Source organism: Erythrolamprus reginae, chromosome 3 (genome assembly GCF_031021105.1).
Source record: "Erythrolamprus reginae isolate rEryReg1 chromosome 3, rEryReg1.hap1, whole genome shotgun sequence".
Lineage (NCBI taxonomy): Eukaryota > Metazoa > Chordata > Lepidosauria > Squamata > Dipsadidae > Erythrolamprus > Erythrolamprus reginae.
The window spans coordinates 40,117,362-40,140,590 of record NC_091952.1 but is presented as its reverse complement, the minus strand read 5'-3'; the positions used below and the strand labels follow the sequence as shown (position 1 = coordinate 40,140,590).

At 39.6% G+C, this 23,229-nt stretch overlaps 1 protein-coding gene across 3 annotated transcripts in view; it reads left to right on the top strand.

The window, feature by feature from the left end:
- Nucleotides 1-18,706, top strand: part of CBFA2T2 (CBFA2/RUNX1 partner transcriptional co-repressor 2) — a 116,016-nt gene extending 97,310 nt beyond the window's left edge. For 2 of the 3 annotated variants that reach the window (XM_070744875.1, XM_070744872.1), the window contains exons 3-11: nt 113-354; nt 3,818-3,907; nt 4,924-5,105; nt 5,830-6,080; nt 8,065-8,150; nt 9,538-9,733; nt 12,677-12,748; nt 15,840-16,030; nt 17,245-18,706. In XM_070744875.1, coding sequence (XP_070600976.1) covers nt 113-354; nt 3,818-3,907; nt 4,924-5,105; nt 5,830-6,080; nt 8,065-8,150; nt 9,538-9,733; nt 12,677-12,748; nt 15,840-16,030; nt 17,245-17,535 — 1,601 coding nt within the window. In that variant the 3' untranslated portion in view covers nt 17,536-18,706. The remainder of the gene's footprint in view (nt 1-112; nt 355-3,817; nt 3,908-4,923; nt 5,106-5,829; nt 6,081-8,064; nt 8,151-9,537; nt 9,734-12,676; nt 12,749-15,839; nt 16,031-17,244) is intronic. The other variant, XM_070744874.1, reaches the window with a different exon arrangement.
- Nucleotides 18,707-23,229: the final 4,523 nt, after the last annotated feature.

Genomic DNA, 23,229 nt, shown 5'->3' with positions numbered 1-23,229 from the left:
ATTGTCTTCCTTACAATACATTAGTCTCACCATCTCAGAGAAGCTTTTTGCAGCTCATTGTTGAATATAGCATATTTCTTCTTTATCATGCATCTTCATTTCCTCACTGTAGTATCTAACGGGATGAACCATTCTCCCCCGACTTTGAATGGAGCTCCTTCACCTCCCCAGAGGTTTAGCAATGGTCCTGCGTCATCTTCCTCATCTTCACTGACGAATCAACAGCTTCCAGCTACCTGTGGGGCTCGTCAGCTGAGCAAACTGAAACGCTTTCTTACCACTCTTCAACAGTTTGGCAATGATATTTCACCAGAAATTGGAGAAAAGGTCCGGACTCTTGTTTTGGCATTAGTGGTGAGTATCAAAGCACCAACGTCAGCCAAAACTGCAGAAACAGTGGGTTTATGTTTGGTCATGGCAGTGCTTGTCAACCTGAGCTACTTTAAAAGGGGGAGACTGCAAAAGGGGGAGACAGGCTAGTTGGAGAATCCTGGGAGTTGAAATCCACCTATTTTAAAGTAGCTGAAGTTGTGAAGCACTAAATCAGTGATGGTGAATCTATGGCACGGGTGCCACAGGTGGCACACGGAGCCATATCTGCTGGCACGCGAGCTGTTGCCCTAGCTCAGTTCCAACGTGCATGTGCATGCCGGTCAGCTGATTTTTGGCTTACACAGAGGCTCTGGGAGGGCATTTTTGGCTTTCAGAGAGCCTCCGGGGGATGGGGGAGGGTGTTTTTACCCTCCCCCGGCTTTAGGGAAGCCTTTGGAGCCTGAGGAGGACAAAACACAAGCCTACTGGGCCAACAAAAATTTGGGACACAGGCCGTTTCCGGCACCCAGAGGGCCTCTGGGGGGCGGGGAAAGCTGTTTTCGCCCTCCCCAGGCATTGAAATTTGGGTGTGGGCACTCGCGCATGCGCATGCTCTTTCGGCACCTGAGGAAAAAAAGGTTCACCATCACTGCACTAGATTATGGAATTAGAGTTGGTAAGAAACTACTGTGGCTTATTTATATTACCAACTCTGCTCTATTATTTATCTTTGCAATTTTGAGATGTTCAGTTTCCAATAACTGCTGTTATCATTTGGACCATGATGAAAACCTGTGTTTGCAGCAATATAGTGCCAGCAATGGGAATCTAATTGCTAAAAATGCTAATGACTCTTGGCTTGCATTAATAAAATCATAATGTCCAGATCTGTACTGTGTTGGCAGGCTCTTGCATCTCAATCCCAGTGAGTCAAATCACTGTAACTAATCATGGTTCAGGTTGTCCTGTTTAAAGATAGACATTAACAAATTATAGTATGTCTAGATAATTATAACAAGCAGCAAGAGTAAATCAGAAAACAAGACTTACGAGAATTATAGAAAAAGCAAGCATATTCAGCCTGCAAGAGAGAAGATAAAGGAGACATTTGGTAATAGTTAAAAACATGTAAAAGATGAAAATGAATGAAAAACCTTTTATTGTGAAAAAAATAAAAGATGAAAATGGATTTGTTTTATTCTCTGACACTTCAGATCAGTGGTCCTACGGCCCGTGGGCCACATGCGGCCCACTGAGGCCATTTATCTGGCCCGCCAGTGAGTGACAAGAGCACAGGGAAAAGAGAGAGAGAAAGAAAGAAAAGGGAAAGAGGTGGAGAGGAAGGAAGGAAGGAGAAATGGAGGGAACAAGGAAGGAAGGAAGAATGAAGTGGAGGGACAGAGGAAGGAAGGACTGTTTTGGGGGGGTGTAATTTTTTTAAATTTTTCTCTCAACATACATTCAAACAACACAGTGTACCATCTAATTTTCCATGAATAAAATGTGGTATTTTGTTAGTAACTAATATCAATAATCAAAAAAGTTGCAAAAGTTTTTTTTTCTAATTTTGTAATCCAGTTACATTCATTTTCTTTTAATTAAATTCCCTCCTTAATGTTCCTTCAAAAAGTGCAACACCAATTATATTTCTAACTTATTAACCATTATGCCAAAGTGCTTCCTTCTTTCTTTATACATTTTTCATAAGCCAAGAAAGCCTTGTATAGCCAATCAGATGTTAACAAAATAAAATTAAAAACTAAACATAAACATATATGAATTTCAGATCTTCTCCCCCCTCTAAATAGTACATTCCCATTTTGTTTTTTACTTTAAAACAAGGTATGTGCAGTGTGCATAGGGATTTGTTCATAGGTTTTTTTAATAGTCCGGCCCTCCAACAGTCCAAGGGACAGTGAACTGGCTCCCTGTGTAAAAAGTTTGGGGACCCCTGCTTCAGATGGCAGGTTCAGAAATTGCAAGGTGGCAGATTTTAGTTAAGCATTAGCTAATGGGTTTTTTAATGATAAATCTTGTTTTAAAGGTTGTAGGAAGTTTCACTTTGTGGGAAGTATTAAAGGCAGAGGTCAGACTTATCAATTTTTAGGAAATTTTATGGTTGTATCCAATTTTGAGAAGTACATTGTTCTAGAATAGGGGTGTCAAACTCAAGGCCCAGGGGCCGGATCCAGCCCGCAGGGTAACATCGATCTGGCCCGCGGTGCCACCCGTGAAGGACTGGCCCATAATGCCTCTGACAGTGAAAACAGAACTCACAAAGGTTGCAGGCAGCCTTCCTGGCCTCTGTTTTCATTGGCATAGGATTGAAGGAGGATGTCACAGCTGAAAACTGAGCTTGAAAGAGTCATGGACAACTCTTGTGAGTTCTGTTTTCGCTGGCAGAGGGTTGCAGGAGGTTGTTGCAGCTGAAAACTAAGCTTGGGAGCCCATTTTCAGTGGCAGAGTGCTCAGGCCACCACAAGCACCGACACGAATGATGTTCAGCTGGCCCTGCCCCCCTGGCCATCCCCCCCCCGAGGTCAAACATAAACATGATGCTTCCCTCAATGAAATTGTGTTTGACATCCCTGATCTAGAAGATTTCTCTAGAAGATAATGTACTTCACAGTCCTACGATTCTGTCTTTAGTTTTTACTTTTTATTTATTATTTATTTATTAATTTGGATTATTATGCCGCCCCTCTCCAAGGACTCGGGGTGGCTCACAATATATAATAAAACAATACATAACATTTCGGGGCCAATTAATTAAATATAAAATCTAAAGCTAAAAACCCCAAAAAACCAGTCATTCTCATTCAATCAGTTTCTCTCAGTCCATTCATCGGCAGGGGGCAAGAATTTAATGGCCCCAAGCCTGGTGACATAAGTGAGTCTTGAGACTCTTGCAGAAGGCAAGGAGGGTGGGACAGGTGGATCTCCAGGGGGAGTTGATTCCAGAGGGCCGCCCCCCCCCCCCACAGAGAAGGCTCTTCCCCTAGGCCCCGCCAACTGGCATTGTCTAGTTGATGGGACCTGGAGAAGGCCAGGTGGGACCTAACCGGTCGTTGGGATTCATGCGGCAGGAGGCGGTCCCGTAGGTATTCTGGCCCGATGCCATGTAGGGCTCTATAGGTCATAACCAACATTTTGAATTGCTTAGCAACTGTTTGACGTGGAAAGGCAATTTTATGACTGGTCTCAGCATCTATGGCTTTTTACAGCATTCCCATAGTCATCTGACCAGGATTATGCAAGACTGGTGGGCATTCACAACCATCATAGCATTCCAGATGATCACTATTTGCCTGCTATTCCCAGTTGATTTCCAACAAGCAGAATCAATGCAGAATCTGGCAGTATAATTGCAAGTCAAGGTCACATGAGGTTTTGCTTCATGACCGCAGCAGGAATGAGGTCATAAGTCTATTGCAGTCATGTGTTGATAAACAAAGAGAGCAGCCAATTTTTATTTAATTCTGATCAATTTTCTTTCTTTTTGCAGAATTCAACAGTGACAATAGAGGAATTTCATTGCAAGCTTCAGGAGGCTACAAACTTTCCTTTGCGTCCATTTGTAATTCCATTCCTAAAGGTAATTATTGTCCCCTGTTGGTTAGCTTTCAAGACACACAAGAATAATTTTATAATATCTCCCAAAGGATGCTTATGGAATATACAGATCTCTGTCTCTGTCTGTCTGTCTCTCTTCTCTCTCACATACATATGACCTTACTGTCTTCAACATGGTATGTTTGTGTGTATGTTTGCTTTTAATAATGGGTTTTTTAGTGTTTTTAAATTATTAGATTTGTCGTACATTGTTTTATTGTTGCTGTGAGCCTCCCCAAGTCTACAGAGAGGGGTGGTATACAAATCTAATAGATAGATAGATAGATAGATAGATAGATAGATAGATAGATAGATAGATAGATAGATAGATAGATAGATAGATAGATAAAACATAACCTGTTTTAACAAGTAAACAGGAAAACACCTAGAAGCAAACAAAGTAATAACCAAAAGCCAACATGGGTTTGTCAAAAACAGATCATGCCAGACTAATCTTATTACATTATTTGACAAAGTGACAAAAATTAGTGGACTAGAGGAATATTGTCAATATAATTTACTCGGACTTAAGGCATTTGATAATTAAACCATAACCTACTACTACATAATGTAGAAAAACATGGGCTAGGCAGGATCACCACCACAAGCAGAAAGCAAACTGAAATTCAGATTTCTCTTGTATCTGATAAGGTGGTTCACTGAAGCTTATTTGGTCATCTGTCTCCAAGGGACAGAATATCTTGTTTATTTTTCCGTAGAGCTACGTGAGGTTTAGCCTCTTTCTCCAACTCGTCCTCTCTAGAACACGATGGCTGCTAATGATCATTCAGTTGATGACAAGTGTTATCTGTGCTAATGAAAGTCACATTATTTTGCCATAGTAGTCCTTAGGAAGATTAGTACCATCTATAGCTGAGTGTTGCTTGTATTTGGAGAATCTCTGTTTCAAACGCTTGGTTTGCTGCTTTACCTAAAGAGTAACATCAGCTTCTCCAAAGCTTCAAAACCTAAATGGGTAACTGTACCATTGTTTTGTAGGCCAACCTTCCTCTCCTCCAGAGGGAATTGTTGCACTGTGCTCGAGCAGCCAAGCAAACCCCTTCTCAATACTTGGCCCAACATGAGCATATTCTGCTGAATACAAACACGGCATCCCCAGCTGACTCTTCGGAATTACTAATGGAAGTAAATGGAAATGGAAAGAGGCATAGTCCAGACAGGTAAGAGGATTCAAATAACTCAGAAATATGCCACTGGTGATATCAAGGTACACAGATTAAGGGGGGTGGGTTCCACTTATCTTCGCCATTGGTTCGAATTGCAACATTTCATATGCAAACTGCTCACACCGCTCTCGCATGCGCATCCCCTCGTGCATTTTTTACTTCTGTGCATGCTCAGTTGCAAGTTTCAGCCTGAAAGATAGATAGCTGAAGAGCTTGTCAGCTTTGCTTCAGGTGAAGATATAAAGGTCAGTATTAACCCAGGGGGTGGGTGGGTTGACTCTTTTCAAAGGAGAGGAAGAGGAGAAGCCTTCAGAATAAGTAAAAATTAGCGGGGGGGTTTCTATACCACGGTTTTTCCCGCCCGATGACGTCATATGTCATCGCCAGACTAATAATTTTTGCAAATAAATAACAAAGAAAAAATATTGTTAATAAATAATTATGTTTATAAATATCAGGATCACTAAATGTCTTATTCAATGGTGAGTATCAGTAATAATGGTGAGTCAATGGTTGTTAAGGGAATGGGAAAAGGTAATTTAGGGGTTTAAAGTCTTAAGGGATGGCTTGTGATACTGTCCATAGCCAAAAATTGTGTATTTACTTCCGCATCGCGGGTGGTCTCGGAACGCATCCCCCGCAAAAATCGAGGGAACACTGTAATGCAATAATTCTCAGAATGCTAATGGAGATTTTTCTTTTCTTGTCTTGCTTACAGAAGGGAAGAGAATAACTTTGAGAGAGAGTCGATCCCTTCAGAGCCTCCTGCCAAAAGGGTTTGCACCATTAGCCCAGCACCTCGGCATAGTCCGTCCCTCATGTTGCCCATCATAAACGCAGCTGGGCAATTTCATCCTACACCTCCTCCACTCCAGCATTATACCCTAGAAGACATTGCAACATCCCATTTATATAGAGATGCAAGCAAGATGCTGGAACATAGGGATTTGCGGGAAAGACATAGTATAGGTAATGAAACCTGCTCCATAGGACAAGTATGCCTATATTTTCCAGTGTACTCTAATTGCAGTCCAAATGCTGATCACCAGCATTTGTTTTCTAATTTTCTATTTTTTATTTTTTATTTATTATTTTATTTATTGGATTTGTATGCCGCCCCCCTCCATAGACTTGGGGCAGCTAACAACAGTAATAAAAACAGCATATAACAATCCAATATTAAAACAGTTAAAAACCCTTATTATAAAACCAAACATACATACAGACATACCATGCATAAAATTGTAAAAGCCTAGGGGGAAAGAGTATCTCATTTCCCCCATGCCTGGCGGCAGAGGTGGGTTTTAAGAAGCTTATGAAAGGCAAGGAGGGTGGGGGCAATTCTAATCTCTGGGGGGAGTTGGTTCCAGAGGGCCGGGGCTGCCACAGAGAAGGCTCTTTTCCTGGGTCCTGCCAAGCGACATTGTTTAGTTGACGGGACCCGGAGAAGACCCACTCTGTGGGACCTAACTGGTCGCTGGGATTCGTGCAGCAGAAGGCGGTCCCTGAGATAATCTGGTCCGGTGCCATAAAGGGCTTTATAGGTCATAACCAACACTTTGAATTGTGACCGGAAACTGATCGGCAACCAATGCAATAATGCGTTGGTAAGACCACACTCAAAATACTGCCTCCAGTTTTGATCGCCACAATATAAAAATGATGTTGAGAAAGAGTACAGAGAAGAGCAACAAAGATGCTTAGGGGACTGGAGGCTAAAACATAAAGAACAGTTGCTGGAATTGGGTATGCCTAGTTTAACGAAAAGAAGGATTGGGGTGACATGATTGCAGTGTTCCAATATCTCAGGGGCTGCCACAAAGAAGAGGGAGTCAAACTATTCTCCAAAACAAATAAAGTCAAATAAATAAAACACTTGAAGGCAGTGCAAGAAGCAATGGATGGAAATTATTTAAGGAATGAAGCAACCTAGAAATAAGGTGAAATTTTCTGACAGAACAGTTAATCAGTGAACAGCTTTGCCTCCAGAAGTTGTGAATGCACCAATACTTGAAGTATTTAAGAAGAGATTGGACAACAGTGATTTAAATGATATAGTTTCCTGCCAGAGATCGGTGTTGGACTAAAAGACTGCCAAAGTCCCTTCCAACACTCTTATTCTGTTATTCCTGCTCTAATATAAGATATAAGATATATGGCACCGGACCAGACTATCTCAGGGACCGCCTTCTGCTGCACATATCTCAGTGACCAGTTAGGTCCCACAGAGTGGGTCTTCTCCGGATCCCGTCAACTAAACAATGTCGTTTGGCGGGACCCAGGGGAAGAGCCTTCTCTGTGGCGGCCCTGGCCCTCTGCAACCAACTCCCCCCATTGATTAGAATTGCCCCCACCCTCCTTGCCTTTCGTAAGCTTCTTAAAACCCACCTCTGCTGCCAGGTATGGGGAAACTGAGATATTCTTTCCCCCTAGGCATTTACAATGTTATGCATGGTATGTTTGTATGTATGTTTGGTTTTATAATAAGTTTTTTTTTAGTTGTTTTAGTATTGGATTGTTACATGCTGTTTTTATTACTGTTGTTAGCCGCCCCGAGTCTACGGAGAGGGGCGGCATACAAATCCAATAAATAAAATAAATAAATAAAATAAATTTGTCAAATTTTAGCAGAGATTAAGCATGTTAGGATGCAGAACTAAATATCATATTTATTTATTTGTTATTATTTATTTATTTATTTATTTATTTAGATTTGTATGCCGCCCCTCTCCGCAGAAACCATATAGTGGTTTCTGTTATTTCATAGCAAAATTTGATGTTCCTTACTGATCTTACAGATGGCCAAGGTTTTGTAAATCCAATATGTATTTACATTTCTATATGTTGACAGAAATAATCTCTTTCACCCTTTCCTCCTTTTTGTGTATCACACTGTCAGGATTCTAGACTATACGATTTTCAGATTTTAATATTTCCTTGCATTTCCTAACAGGATTAAATGGAGGCTACCAGGATGAACTGGTGGATCATCGCCTAACAGAGAGGGAATGGGCTGATGAATGGAAGCATCTGGATCATGTAAGAACCTGGGATGAAAAAAAAAAGCAGTGTACAAATATGACTGTCCTACTGCTCTCCTAAGCATGAGCATCATAACATTCTATTAAAATTATATAGACAAGAACCAATCTTACAATAACTCAGGTTGTTCATGTAACCTGATAAATTTCTGGCAGAGGCTCTTCGGCACCTTGGGCAGAGGTCCACCTTGTCATTTTCTACTGAACCCTTTTATTTGGAATTAAATCTGGATTCTTGACATACAAAGCATGTGTTGTATCTTTGAGTTGTGTATGCACACAGCCAACTACATGTCTGTATGATTAGGTGATTGTTTAGTCTAGAGAGGATTTAACTTACTGGTAGAGCATGGGTGATGCATATACATGGTTCTAGGTTTGATTCCTGCCATGCTGATTAATTGTATGGGGAGAGGGGTTGGGGGGAAAAGAGAGAGGCAACCTGGAATTAAGGAGAAACTTCCTAACAGTGAGAAGAATTCACCAGCGGAACAGCTTGCTTTCCGAAGTGGTGGCTGCTTAATCAGTGAAGGTTTTTAGGAAAGACTGAATAGCTACTTATCTCAAATTGTATAGGTCTCCTGCCTGAGCAGGAGGTTGGACTAAAAGACCTCCAAGGTCCCTTCCAGCTCTTTAGTAACAGCAATAGCATTTAGAATTATATACCGCTTCATAGTGCTTTTACAGCCTTCTCTAAGTGGTTTATAGAATCAGCATATTGTCCCCAACAATCTGGGTCCTCGTTTTACCCATTCAGAAGGATGGAAGGATGGGTCAACCTTGAGCCAGTGGAGAGATTGATTGATTGACTGACTGACTGACTGACTGACTGACTGACTGACTGACCGACCTACCTACCTACCTACCTACCTACCTACTTACTTACTTACTTACTTACTTACTTACTTATTAGATTTGTATGCCGCCCCTCCCTGAAGACTCGGGGCGGCTAACAACAATATAAAAAAACAAATCTAATATTAAAAATAATCTAAAAAACCCCAATTTAAAAAACCACTCATACATACAAGCATACCATGTATATTTGAACTGCTGAACTACAGCTAGCAGTTAGATGAAGGAACCTGCACTGTGCCACCCTGGCTCTTATTCTGATTGATTGATACCATATGATCTTGCCTATGTTTCAAATGGTCCTGTATAATACCTGTTTTATAAAGAAATCCTCATTTTTAGCACCATTTATACAGACTAAATTAATTATTGGGAGGTAGCTCATCGGATATTCCAGAATCTGTCCCTGCAGGATGGATAGTGAAGCATAACAAAACCTCATACATAGGCAACTGTGCAGGAAAACTCTGCTTACTGTCCTTTGTGAAGCCGACGTGTTTCAAGATGTCCTCTTCTTTTCCCTGTCAAAGGCATTGAATTGTATTATGGAAATGGTAGAAAAGACCAGGCGTTCCATGGCTGTCCTCCGCCGTTGTCAAGAAGCTGACAGGGAAGAGCTCAATTACTGGAAACGAAGATGCAGTGAGCCCACCGAGCCGCGGAAAGGAGGGAGTGATTCAGCCTTGCGTCAGCATAGTCCTGCGAGCTCAGACACTGTCAACAGCGGTATGCATGGGGGCCCTGAATTTAAGGCAATGGCTTTGTATTACTGTACTCTAGATCAGTGTTTCTCAACCTTGGCAACTTTTAGCTGGGGAATTTGGGGAATTGAGAAACACCAATCTAGATTTTTGTCTGAATAAAAGAATGAAGAAAAATATTTTGTATTCCGTGCAGTCAGGCGGTAGGGAAACCAAGTAGGATGCTTGGCTGCATAGCTAGAGGTATAACAAGCAGGAAGAGGAAGATTATGATCCCGCTATATAGAGTGCTGGTGAGACCACATTTGGAATACAGTGTTCAGTTCTGGAGACCTCACCTACAAAAAGATATTGACAACATTGAACGGTCCAAAGACGGGCTGCAAGAATGGTGGAAGGTTTTAAGCATAAAACGTATCAGGAAAGACTTAATGAACTCAATCTGTATAGTCTGGAGGACAGAAGGAAAAGGGGGGACATGATCGAAACATTTAAATATGTTAAAGGGTTAAATAAGGTCCAGGAGGGAAGTGTTTTTAATAGGAAAGTGAACACAAGGACAAGGGGACACAATCTGAAGTTAGTTGGGGGAAAGATCAAAAGCAACATGAGAAAATATTATTTTACTGAAAGAGTAGTAGATCCTTGGAACAAACTTCCAGCAGACGTGGTAGATAAATCCACAGTAACTGAATTTAAACATGCCTGGGATAAACATATATCCATCCTAAGATAAAATACAGAAAATAGTATAAGGGCAGACTAGATGGACCATGAGATCTTTTTCTGCCGTCAGACTTCTATGTTTCCTTTACAGCGCTCTCTGTAAGCTTAAACACATTTGTGGAGTTAAAGAGCACACTGTTATCAATAAATATAGAACATTATAAAGTATCTTGGACCTCCCTTTTTGGATTCTATCTCTCTTAAGATTAAAGAGCAGATTTCAAGCTAATGTTTACAAAATTCGAGGCAAAAATAATGAATCAATTACGATTCTAAACTTCTTCAACATTCCGAAGTAGAACAAAATGCTCTGCACTCTCTACTAACATTTCAGCAACATTTTAAGCATAATGATGCTTTTGAATCTTCCCCATTGATTTGCAACACCTTACTATGAATTCAATCATGGGTGTTCTCATGGTATTGATGCAGTTTGGCTTCAATTTCACTTTCCCAAAAGGAAGTGCAAATTAGCCCTGAGAACTGAATCCAGAAGTGACATGTACATTCCCCCCTCCTCCCTATTTTACTCTCCCTTCAAAATCATAATGAAGTTGGAAAGGATATAATCTGATATTTTGTGAAGACACAATACCTAATTTATTTGTAACATTTGCATCGTTACAGAGGTTTGGCAGTCACACAAAAAAAACTCTATACATTTTTGGATCTAACATCCAAAAAGTTTTTCAAAGTGACTTGCATATAATTGGTACCAGAAGCTAATAATCTAAAAGATAAGATACAGCAGGGGTGGGAACCAGGTAGCCTCAGAGGAAGTTGTGATAGGAAGCAGATGTCATTCATCAACCTTGGAGGGAGACCTGCTTTGTTAAATTCCTTTTCCCTCTAAATTGTTTCCAGCTGGCCATTTCTTTGGGATGGACACTTAGTTTAAGTGTTGGTGCCTGAATTAGCACATTGCATCAGATTGGGGGGAGTGGGGGTAGGTCCAGCTTCAGAAGTAGTGTAAAATAAAGGCATTTCATATTTCAAGCTACTTCTTGGCTTTAGATTCAGAGTAAATTTTTCAATGATAAACATGAATATTCTATTCCCCCCGCCTCTTTATTTAAAACGATAGTTAATTCTGTTGGCTGACTTGAATACAGAAAGATAGGCTATACATTGAATGAATGAATAAATAATCAACCAAGTTGGGTTTGCAATACAGTATAATGCTTTGAATTGGGCTTTTGTCTAGGTTTCCAAACCATTAGCTAAAACAGTTTTCAAGTTGCTCCAGTTCCATTTCCGCTGTGCTTTTTTCTTCAGCCTGCCAGTACTTTGTCATAATGTTTCTAGCATCCAGTTAGGTCAGTTCAAGCTTGGGGATTTCTCTGAGCATTTAAGCATTTTGGCTGTGTAAAAATCCACACTTAGGAAATGAGTTTGCTATTAGTATACATATTGAATGCATTCTATATTTGATGAATGGTAATCTGGAGGCCAGATTTTCTATCAGCAGCATCTGTGCAGTCCTTGAGCATAATGTACAGGTTTAATGGAACTTTTAAAATGCTTTGCTAAACTAAAAATCCATTCCATTCTTTCTACAACACTGTGCCAAATATGCCTTTCGATTGTCCTCATAGCGTTAGCTAATAATGTATGTTGTTTCCGAATAAATGCCATTTCTCCTACTTTGGCTAATAAGGATTTATATGAGTTGAATTCTAATATTTTGAGCTACAGACAAAAAATACCCTCTTCCACAGTGCTGCCTTTACTTTACACTATTTTTTAAGGTGGAACTTTTATGTTTGTATTCTATCTTGTGTACAGACTCTCAGGGAAAAGAAATATGAGAGATGATGTAGAGGTGAAGTATGCCTATGTCTGGGTAAAATAAAAGCATTGTTTTCAAATTTAAAATATGCAAATTTTACATCTAATTGCCATATTATTTGGGATTGGGAATATACAGTAATCGGTAAGAAACATTGTCAACTGACTCCTTAAAATACAAGGCACTATTAGCAAAGATTATGTTGTGGTTTTTAAAGATGAAAATTATGTTGCGCAAAAAATTATGCCGTGATTAAATTAAATTAAAATTAAAAGGGATCATCCATCGTTTTGACATTGTTGAACACTGTTTAACTGCAAATATCTCTTGGTTTGGTTTTAGTGATTAATTCCTCCTGTTCTCTTGCTACACAGATGCTGAATATAAATTTTTTAGCTTGGCAGGGCTTGATTTCCATGCTTAATATTATTGCCATCCGTCTTCCTTCTGCAGAATCTCAACGGGAAAGCAGTAGCAGGCCAGGAACAGCAGGTTATGTCACAGAAGAGATATGGAAAAAGGCTGGTAAGTAAAGAAGCCTGTTTCAGTACATTGCTATGAGACATTATTTTGTTTAGAAGTATCTGGAAAGTACAGATTCCTATCACTGACCTAAAGAGAGGATATCTAGAAAGTTAGAGTAAATAAAAAATTGCAAATAAATAGCAGAGGTAGATCTGAATTACAACTGAACAGGGAAGCAGCTGCTCTGAGATGTTGGCATGAGGTCCAAGATTCATCCTAGTATATTCAAACTGGAGATTTCCTGGGTAACTGGTGGCAGTGGCAACACCCACTCTGTTTTAGAAAAGACATAGCCAAAAAAGGAAAATGGTCCTGTCCTGAAGAGACAAAGAAGAGGGGACAAATGGAAAACAAAAATCAATACATCTTGGTTTACGTTAAAAGTATAATTTTTAAAAACGCTTTTTGCAAATGTCTTTGCAACATTCTATAGGCATTAAGGTTTGTCTAGCTATGGATAAATGTTTCAAGTAATTTAGGAGAACTTTAAATTATATAAGAAATAGTTTCACAACTAATTCAGATGTTGACCAAAAAGATATGTGTACATATCATTGGTTTGCCTTTATCTTTTGGGAAGAGTCATTAATCATATATAATTAATAACTAAATCTTTAAATAAAAAAAGCTCTGTCAAAATAGAGTACATGGGCCACATATTTCTCCTAGACATTGGCATTATTATGAAAACTGTAACATGGATAATGTAGTTATGAAACCTGTAAATGAAAGAGAAGTAGAATATTGATACCAAGAAAAAGTAAAACCCTTGAAAAAGGCTTGAGTTTTAATTTCTACAAAGATTTTTATACAACTTTGGACAATTTGGCATTTTTCAATTACTTTCCAAGAGTTGTGGTGACGTAGTGGTTAGGATGCTAACTGCCCAAAGTCAGGAGTTCAATCCTGACTGGTTGAAAGTTGACTCATCCTTCTATCCTTCTGTGGTTGGTAAAACGAGGACCCTGGTTGTTGGGGGCAATATATTGACATTGTAAACTGCTCAGAGTGCTGTAAAGCACTATGGAGTGGCATGTAAGTGCTATTACAATTGCTCTTCCAAACTTTTTATAAGGAGGGGATGAAGTTTTATAAGTTAATTTCATTTATTGTAAGAACTTTTCCCATACCTTCCCTCTCTGATAAGTGAACTGACTCCTCTCCTTTCATAGATTATATCTGAGTCATTTGCTCTAATTACTTTGAAGCTGAGCTTAAAAAAATGTTGTAGTTGTGGAAAGATCTTGTCTGTACAGTATTGCCTAGTTGCCTTGTCTTCAGACCAGGCAGGCAAATGTCCCTGTTGAATGTCCCAAGGGTACTTTTTTAGGTGACAACTGAACTTTTTTGTTTTTTCTTTCAGGATGTTTCACTTCTTATCCAAGAAGCTACTTCAGCTCCGACAGGATAGTGGGGAAACGGAAGGATTTATACCGCTTGCATTCAAATCCTTCCATTTCCCCACTATCCTGGCAGAGCTGAAGAAGCTTCTTGGACAAAAAGTGAAATGTCTTCAAAGAAGAAAGAAGAAAGTTCAGTTGCCTCCTAAAAAAAAGTCCCTTTGGGACATCCAACAAAGACATTTGCCTACCTGTTCTGAAGACAAGACAACTAGGCAATACAGACAAGATCTTTGGGACAACCGGGACCTAGATGATTGAGAATCTCTACAGAATCTTTGTTGGATGATATTGCCCTCCGTACACACACACACACACACACACACACACACACACACACACACACACGATCAAAATGGTCTCAGGGTGCCTTTTTCTGCTCCACTTTGCAAGCACACTGCCTTGTCAACCTGAGCACTCTGTTCATTTGGGAAAGCGTGTTTCCATTGATTGCATATCAACCCAGCAGTTTTATCAGCTACTTTGCTAAAGACAAAAATGAATGCCTGTTCAAATGGGTCAGAGCTTAATCATTTTTAAAGCTGCCCATTTACCACAAATAACTATAAAACCACAATAATTCTATGAGTATTTGCCTTCAAAATAGGCGGTTGCTGGTCCTATCCTTAGCAGAAAGTTTTTAAATTACAGTAATACGTTGGTACTCAACTGCTTTGAAACTCATCTAATATTGTATTTAAGTCATTTTGATGCTCATTGTTTGTATGGTACTCAACGCAAGCTAGAACTTGTTGGTCAGCTGCCTTGTGACTCACTATATTATTCCTTATGGGGAAAAATATTGTTTGGTACTCATCATTTTTTGTACTCATGGTGCCTCCTGGAACCAATTAATGATGAGTTTTAAGGTGCTGTTGTGTTATTTTTCTTTCCCTAAGCTTGACTTCCCTGCCCTGTTTTACTTGTTTTCCAGTAACTTGTGTAAAAGGTTTTCCACTCAGTTTCCAAATAGCTCAAATATTCTAAATAGTAAAATGAAGATGATCCTTAAGTTCAGGAACCCTTCAGAGAAAACTTCATGGCATCGGACCAGAATATCTCCGGAACCGCCTTCTGCCGCACGAATCCCAGCGACTGATTAGGTCCCACAGAGTTGGCCTTCTCCGGGTCCCGTCGACCAAACAATGTCAGTTGGCGGGACACAGGGGAAGAGCCTTCTCTGTGGTGGCCCCGACCCTCTGGAACCAGCTCCCTACAGAGATTAGAATTGCCCCCACCCTCCCTGCCTTTCGTAAACTCCTTAAAACCCACCTTTGTCGTCAGCCATGGGGGAACTGAGATATTCCTTCCCCCTCTCAGGCCTATACAATTTATGCATGGTATGTTTGTATGTATGTTTCGTTTTAATAAGGGTTTTTAGTCATTTTTAATATTAGATTTGTTTCATGTTGTTTTATTGTTGTTGTTAGCCGCCCCGAGTCTGCGGAGAGGGGCAGCATACAAATCAAATCAAATAAAATAAAATAAAATAAAATAAAATAAATAAATAAATAAATAAAGTAAGTAAGTAAGTAAGTAAGTAAGTAAGTAAGTAAGTAAGTAAGTAAGTAAGTAAGTTATCTGTGACTTTGGGCTTTTATTATAGAGTTTATTGTAATTTCCTTCTTCAGAGATTACATTTTACTTTCCATCATGAATCTGCTTGATGTACAACCTTTGTTTTCTTTCAGAAGAAGCTGTGAATGAAGTCAAACGCCAGGCTATGTCTGAAGTCCAAAAAGCAGTAGCAGAGGCTGAGCAGAAAGCATTTGAAATGATAGCATCAGAAAGGGCTAGAATGGAGCAGACCATTGCTGATGCCAAACGCCAAGCTACTGAAGACGCTTTCCTAGTGATTAATGAGCAAGAAGAGTCTACAGAGGTGAGGACTAAGCAGAAATATCTGGTGTTTTGGGAAACTCTTGGACATCACCTTAAAGATGAAGTAATTTTGGGTTTGTTTGCGGGAGGAGGGAAATTGCCTGGTATTTTTTTTAGAATTTCATCACTCCTTTTTATGTTTCAAATTAATCTAATTTGTCTGTGGAGATTCTCACTGACTGTTGCTGATTATATTTGTGCCAAGGAAAAACCTTATTCACCTAGTTTGCCTAGTGCACCAGTTGCAGCACCAGTTGTGGCCCTATTTGGATCAGAAGTCTTTTCTCACAGTCACTTGTGCCCTTTTCACCTTGCGGCTCGACTTGCAATGTGCTCTACATGGGGCTACCTTTGAAAAGCATCCGTGAGCCGCACTGGCTTCCAATTTGTCTCCAGATGCAATGTAAGGTTATCACCTATAAAGCCCTATACATGGCATAGGGCCAGACTACATACGGAACCTTCTTCTGCCTCATACTTACCTGCGATCGATTAGGGCCACAGGGTTGACCTTCTCTGGGCCGCATCGGCCAAACAATGCCAATTGGTGGGACTGCGGGGCAGAGCCTTCTCTGTAGTGGCACCGGCTCTCTAGAACCAGCTGCCTCCAGAAATCTGTACCACCCCCATCCTCCTGGCCTTCCAGAAAGCCATGAAAACCTGGCTCTACTAGCAGGCCTGGGGCCATTGAGCATTACCACCTACCTCCGGCCAAGAAGAATTTGAATGTTTTTATTTCAGGGGTTTTAACTGTTTTTGTCTGTTGTATGCCATCCAGGGTCCAGAAGGAGTTGAGTGGCTTATAAATTTAATAAATTAAATTAAATTAATTGTTGGGATTGCTAGGAACACCTTCATGGAAATGTAATTTCACAAATCTATGAACGTATCATATGGCAGTGTTTCCCAACCTTGGCCACTTGAAGATATTTGGACTTCAACTCCCAGAATTCCCCAGCCAGCGAATGCTGGATGGGGGATTCTGGGAGTTGAAGTCCAAATATCTTCAAGTGGCCAAGGTTGGGAAAGACTGTCATATGGCAATGACAGCTGATGTAATTATAGCTAGGTTGCCATTTGACAAACTGTTCTATGTTATTCTGGACAACATTCGAATTTAATTATACAAAGAGCTTTCTTACTAGTGGTATTGAAGTGCTACCTTAAGAACAGTATTTTGGCAGTATTTTGAAAGTTTGTTCTTTGGTTTTTCAGAGCTGCTGGAATTGTGGCCGCAAAGCCAGCGAGACGTGCAGTGGATGCAACATCGCTCGTTATTGCGGCTCCTTCTGCCAGCACAAAGATTGGGAGAGACACCACCGAATCTGTGGGCAAGGCCTGCACAGCCAAGTTAAGCCAGTGTCCTTATCAGCCAGTCGGCCTTCAGCCGCCACCCTCAATGCAGTCGATGGAGTTGCAAGTCCAGCTCTGGAAAAAACATCCACAGCCACTTCCCGGTCCTCCACTCCAGCCTCCGTAACAGCAGTAGATACAAACGCACTCTAAAAGGGAACTCTGCATTCAGTACATTTTTTTCGTTGTTATTTTGTACTTTGGAAAACAGAAACCTCAATGCATCATTCAAAATTTATATTCCCGCACTTTGGAATTCAGGCTATTTGGCTTTTCCACAATATCACGGCGATATTTTTAGAAATCTACGTTAGCCTTTCCAATTTGGGATCTCAGAATGATCTCAATCTTTCCTGGAATATGGAGGACTTTGTTTTGATGGAACTTTCTCAAAAAGATACTCTATATTGATATGATTTTAAGCATCTAACGAGCAGATTGTTCTCTCTTTTTATCATGAAGCAAAGCTGCTTGGAAAGCCTGTTCTCTCCGTTTAATGTTCCCATTCCTCCTCTGTATTATCTGAACAATTTCACCAGGGAAGGGCTGCCCGTCGCCAGCACTACCGGTGCCCTCCTGGCGGCAGGCGCATGCACGGGTCGGCTCAAGGTTCAGTTTCCGGTGCATGCACAGAACTGAATCTCGTGCAAGAATTCTCGCGTGAGATTTGGCTTCCTGTGCATGCGTAGGAGCTGAATCTCACGCCAACGCGTGTACCCGCCAAAGCTGAAGCTGTGCGCCCAGCTCCATTTTTCCAGTCGCAACTACACCTGGCCATGCTGGCTGCAGCCCAATACTGGATTTCCCTACCATTGCTATTTGAGTACCTCTAGGCTTTTTACATATTGTGACAGAATAAGTGGACCATTTCATAATCAGGCAGAACTATGTAAATAAAATATAATATAAATAAGCCTGACTGTTCTTTTTACCCTTTGTACTCTGGCATTGAAGATCTTTTTTGTTTTCATTTTCATGTTTTCCATCATTCCTGAAATGGACACATGACTGAAAGATGTTGTTCTTGTGCTGTAAAAGGAAGATCCCAGATTTGTTCACATAATGACTCATTGGCTTTTTCGCTTACTAATTTTGGTAACTTATGGATGCAGAGCAGAATGTTTACGAATTGGTCAGAGGGCCTAAACAGATTAAAATGTTCTGTTCAAAGATTTTTCCAAAACTTCTTATTGGATCTTTTAACAAATCAGGTGGTTTATTTTTTTTATCCCAACTCTGACACACTCTTCTCAGCATAAATGTTGATGGCTTTATATATTTTGTTTTAAAGGTGCTTTAGTGAATAAATTACACATACCACTCATGACTCGAAACAGTTATAATCTAGTCCAGGCTTTCGTGTTCAGGTGCCCTCTAGATACATTGGTTTTCAGTTTTCATATTTCCCCCCGATTAGATAACCAGTGACATAACTGTCTATGGGATTTATTGAACCTGAAGTCCAATACCTGTAAAGAATGTTGTGTTGGGGAAGATAAAGTTAGTATCTCAGTACATGTTGGTTAAATTGTAGAAGATTCATGTCATTTAATAACATTCATGAGCAGGCGTATTTAATTCTCTTTTTCTGTAAGGAAACTAAAATTGTTCACTGTATTGTAGAATTTCATGTATTAAACTGTCATGGCATCTTTCCAAGATAAGCCATGAAGTTCGTAGATTCCAATATTTCAAGATCTACCCACTGTTTATAATGTACCATATTTTTGGGAATATAAGACACGCACACCCAAAAGAGGATAGAAATGTTGGTATGTCTTTTACACCAAATACAGTTTCCAAATCCCCCACCCTGTGTGTCCCGTTTTTGCAAAAATGGGGTGTACAGAGGGTTTGGAAGGCCTGCAATTGCTCCTAGGAGCTGGGGAGGTCAAAAACGATACATGGGGAATTTGGGAGGTGAAAAACTGGCCCATCTTTTGCAAAGGTGTGCAGAAGGTTTTGGAAGCCTGTAGAGTGATCCTGGAAGGCGGGGAGGATAAAAACGAGTGAAAAATTGACCTGTTCTTCACAAAAATGGGGCTGTTTTTGCTCTCTTCAGCTCCCAGGAACACTCTGCAGGCTTTCCAAACTCTCTGCACAGCCCGTTTTTTGGAAAAACGGAACACAGAGAGAGTTTGAGAGACCTGCAGAGTGCTCCTAGGGGCCAGGGAGGGCAAAAAATTTTTTTTATCTCTTCAAAATCTTGATGTACCTTATAGTCTGAAAAATACGGTACCCAATTGTTTTGCTGAATTTAAGAAGGACGTTTTGTGATTTTTCCATCTTAAACATGCTAGATTGATATAGATCGAGATCAGCAGACAGTAGGCAAACCACAACCACAGATGGAAAAGCAGGTTTTGTTAGCTTTAAGATTCAAATTCCTAGAAAACTAGAGTTAAGGTGAGGATGGTTGAAAAGAGTTACACTCTTAAATTATCCCTAGTAATACAGCTGCTATTTGCCAATAGTAACATTAGAAATTATTGGGAAATACATATTTATGCATCTACTTCGAATCTCAGAGGAGTGGCTTCGTATAAAGACTTTTATTTTTGAAAGGTTATCAGAATTTATTCAGATTTATGAAAATCCAGTGTCCTAATTTCTAATCCCCTACATGTGGTTTACCACAAACATCTGTTTTGCCGTACTCAGATATATTAGTGTGTCTTATTATTAAATTGGGATAATAAATATACTGCACCGAGGAAGAAAGCATTTATATGGAAGTAAAGACTTTATTCATATGATGCCAAAATTTTATCGTTTGATGTCATGTTTGAACTAAGTCATTGTAGCAAAATGGTTTTCTGGGTGTATGGCATACGCTAAAGCACAGGTGTCAAACTCGCATTGTCAGGGTGCTATCATGTGACATATTGCAATTTTCCCCCCCTTTGTGGAGCTGGGGTGAGGGAGGCCCATGTGTGACACATCCAGCCCATAGGCTGCCAGTTTGACACCCCTGCTCTAAAGAATTATTTTGGAGATTCTTTGGGTTTCCTCTTTCTTTCTTTCTTTCTTTCTTTCTTTCTTTCTTTCTTTCTTTCTTTCTTTCTTTCTTTCTTTCTTTCTTTCCTTCCTTCCTTCTTTCTTTCTTTCTTTCCTTCCTTCCTTCTTTCTTTCTTTCCTTCCTTCCTTCTTTCCTTCCTTCTTTCTTTCTTTCTTTCCTTCCTTCTTTCCTTCTTTCTTTCTTTCCTTCCTTCCTTCTTTCCTTCCTTCCTTCCTTCCTTCTTTCCTTCCTTCTTTCCTTCCTTCTTTCTTTCTTTCTTTCTTTCTTTCTTTCTAGTTCCATTTATGCATATGCGTTGCTTGGAGAAAAATATTTGATTTACACCTGGAATTCATCCTTTAATGATAATTTACCAAAGAGGGATATTTAAAAAAAAAAAAAAAAAAATCAGGTTGTTTAAAAAGAATGAAAATTCAAGGTTATGAGTTCACACACTTTTATAGATACATTTGTAGCGTTTGTTTTAAGAAAAGGTTTGTAGCACTCCAAGGAACTATCAAGTTTGAACCGTTTCCAAGATTTTTCACAGAATGTGAAAATACGAATTAAAGCTGTGGTGCTAACATTACTTAATTGTTTCAAAACTAACTGTTACCTGATTCTCTCCATAGAACAGAATGATACAAGATCAGCTCCAAAGAAAAGTATGAATGTATGTTTGTCTGAGAGAGAGAAAAATTATGTGTGTCTGCGAGGAAAAACATTCATTGGCATTCTAAGAGTATATGTAAATAGACAGTCTTCCATAATTTAACATGCAACTACAATAGCTTGCTGTGTATGAAGTGAAAAATACATTAATGTACATATGGTACAATATTACCAGTCATAATTTTAAAATGATTTTTTGAAAATGGAAATGAAAGATATGAAATGCTACTATGGGAATACTTTGTGGATTCTGTTTTCTATATATTTTTGCCATTTGATTCTATATTAGGAATTTTTGTTACCAATTTCATGTGCATAACTTATTTAATATACTGTATAAAAGAACCCAAACCATTACAGATGTATTTAGTTTGTTCTACTCATAGCAGTCAATAAAAACTATGTTCACCTTATAATATGTTGATTTACCTTGTTTTATAGAATATAATTTCAGCCAAAGGCTGGATTGACACATTACTATTATTAAAAAATCATGTCGCCCTTTTTGTCTAGGAAATCAAGACACGAGGATCTTCTTTTGTTTCATCCTCATAAGGTAGTTTGAGCAGAGAACCCTCTGGAGTGCAAAAAACATCACAACGGGCAAACCGGAAGTCCGTTTTTCCGAACTTCCGTTTTTCCTGTTGGCCCGTTTTTTTCACATCCCAGGCTTCAGTGAGGCCTGTGCACATGTGCGGGGATGGGAGGGGATTGTGCACATGCGCGGGGCAGCGCAGAGATGCGGGTATGCATGCATGGGGGAAGGGAATGGGTGTGGCACGTGCACCCACCCTTTTGGCACGCAAAACAAAAAAAGGTTCATCATCACTGGTCTAACATCTCAATCAACTTCCATTGTTGAAGCTAGATTTGAACTTGAGTCCCTCTGATATTATTCCAACACCTTAACTATTGCACCACTACTACATTAGCAGTAATGCTTTGGTTTTGGATTCGTTTGTCGTGTGAATCTAGTCACTGGTTTGTAAGCCATGCTTGGAGTTTTGCGAATCGTGTAAACTAAGCCACAGTGGATTCCACAAATCAGGATTTTTAAAAACCAGTATAATTTAAACCTAAACAATGACAATTGTTACAATTTTGTGTGCATAAAATACAGAGATTACTACAGGCAAAAGCCAGTCTGGTATAATTACTGTTTAATGTATGAAAGCATGTTTAATTGTTGTTCTGTTTTCCAAGCCAAGTTTGAAAGGATAAATTATGAGGTTTCATAAGATCAGGTAGAAAAACTGGGAATATCCATTGAGAACAAAATTACTGAGAACAGTACCAGAAACCCTCCATATAATGTGAAAAAAGACAGATTAAGATTTATGAAAGAGAGATGTATTTAATGTAACTTGTTGCTTGTATCCTAAGATTTTTATTAATATTGATTGTTTCTTCATTGCTTATTTGACCCCTATGACAATCATTAAGTGTTGAACCACATGATTCTTTTCACAAATCTATATTTTTCTTTTATGTACACTGAGAGCATATGCACCAAGACAAATTCCTTGTGTGTCCAATCACACTTGGCCAATAAAGAATTCTATTCTATTCTTCTATTAAGTCTGAAATATAGCCCTATCTAAACATCCCCAGATTAATGTATGTAATTGATTATGGACATTTTAGTAGACTCACGATTAAGAAATTATTTCATTATATTAAGAAATTATCTTTAGAACAAGTTTGGCTAAAATCACTTTAAAAGCACATTCATGACCATTTCTTGTAGAATGTGTTTATCCATTTAACCATAAATGGAAGGAGGGGTTGCTTCAGAGAGGCATGCTTTTACAGAAGATGTGGTTGGAAAAGGATCCCATAATGAAATAAAGCCACAGGCATCTGCACAAGAGGAAAGTTAAAAAATATATATAGTGGTACCTCTAGTTACAAACTTAATTTGTTACGTGACCAGGTTCTTAAGTAGAAAGGTTTGTAAGAAGAAGCTATTTTTCCCATAGGAATCAATGTAAAAGCAAATAATGGGGAAACCACAGGGAGGGGGGAGGCCCTGTTTCCTCCCAGGAGATTCCTAGAGAGGCCCCACGGAGGCTTCTCCCTGCCTTTCCCGGTTCAGTTTCGGAGGCTTGGGTTTGTAAGTGGAAAATGGTTCTTGAGAAGAGGCAAAAAAATCTTGAACACCCGGTTCTTATCTAGAA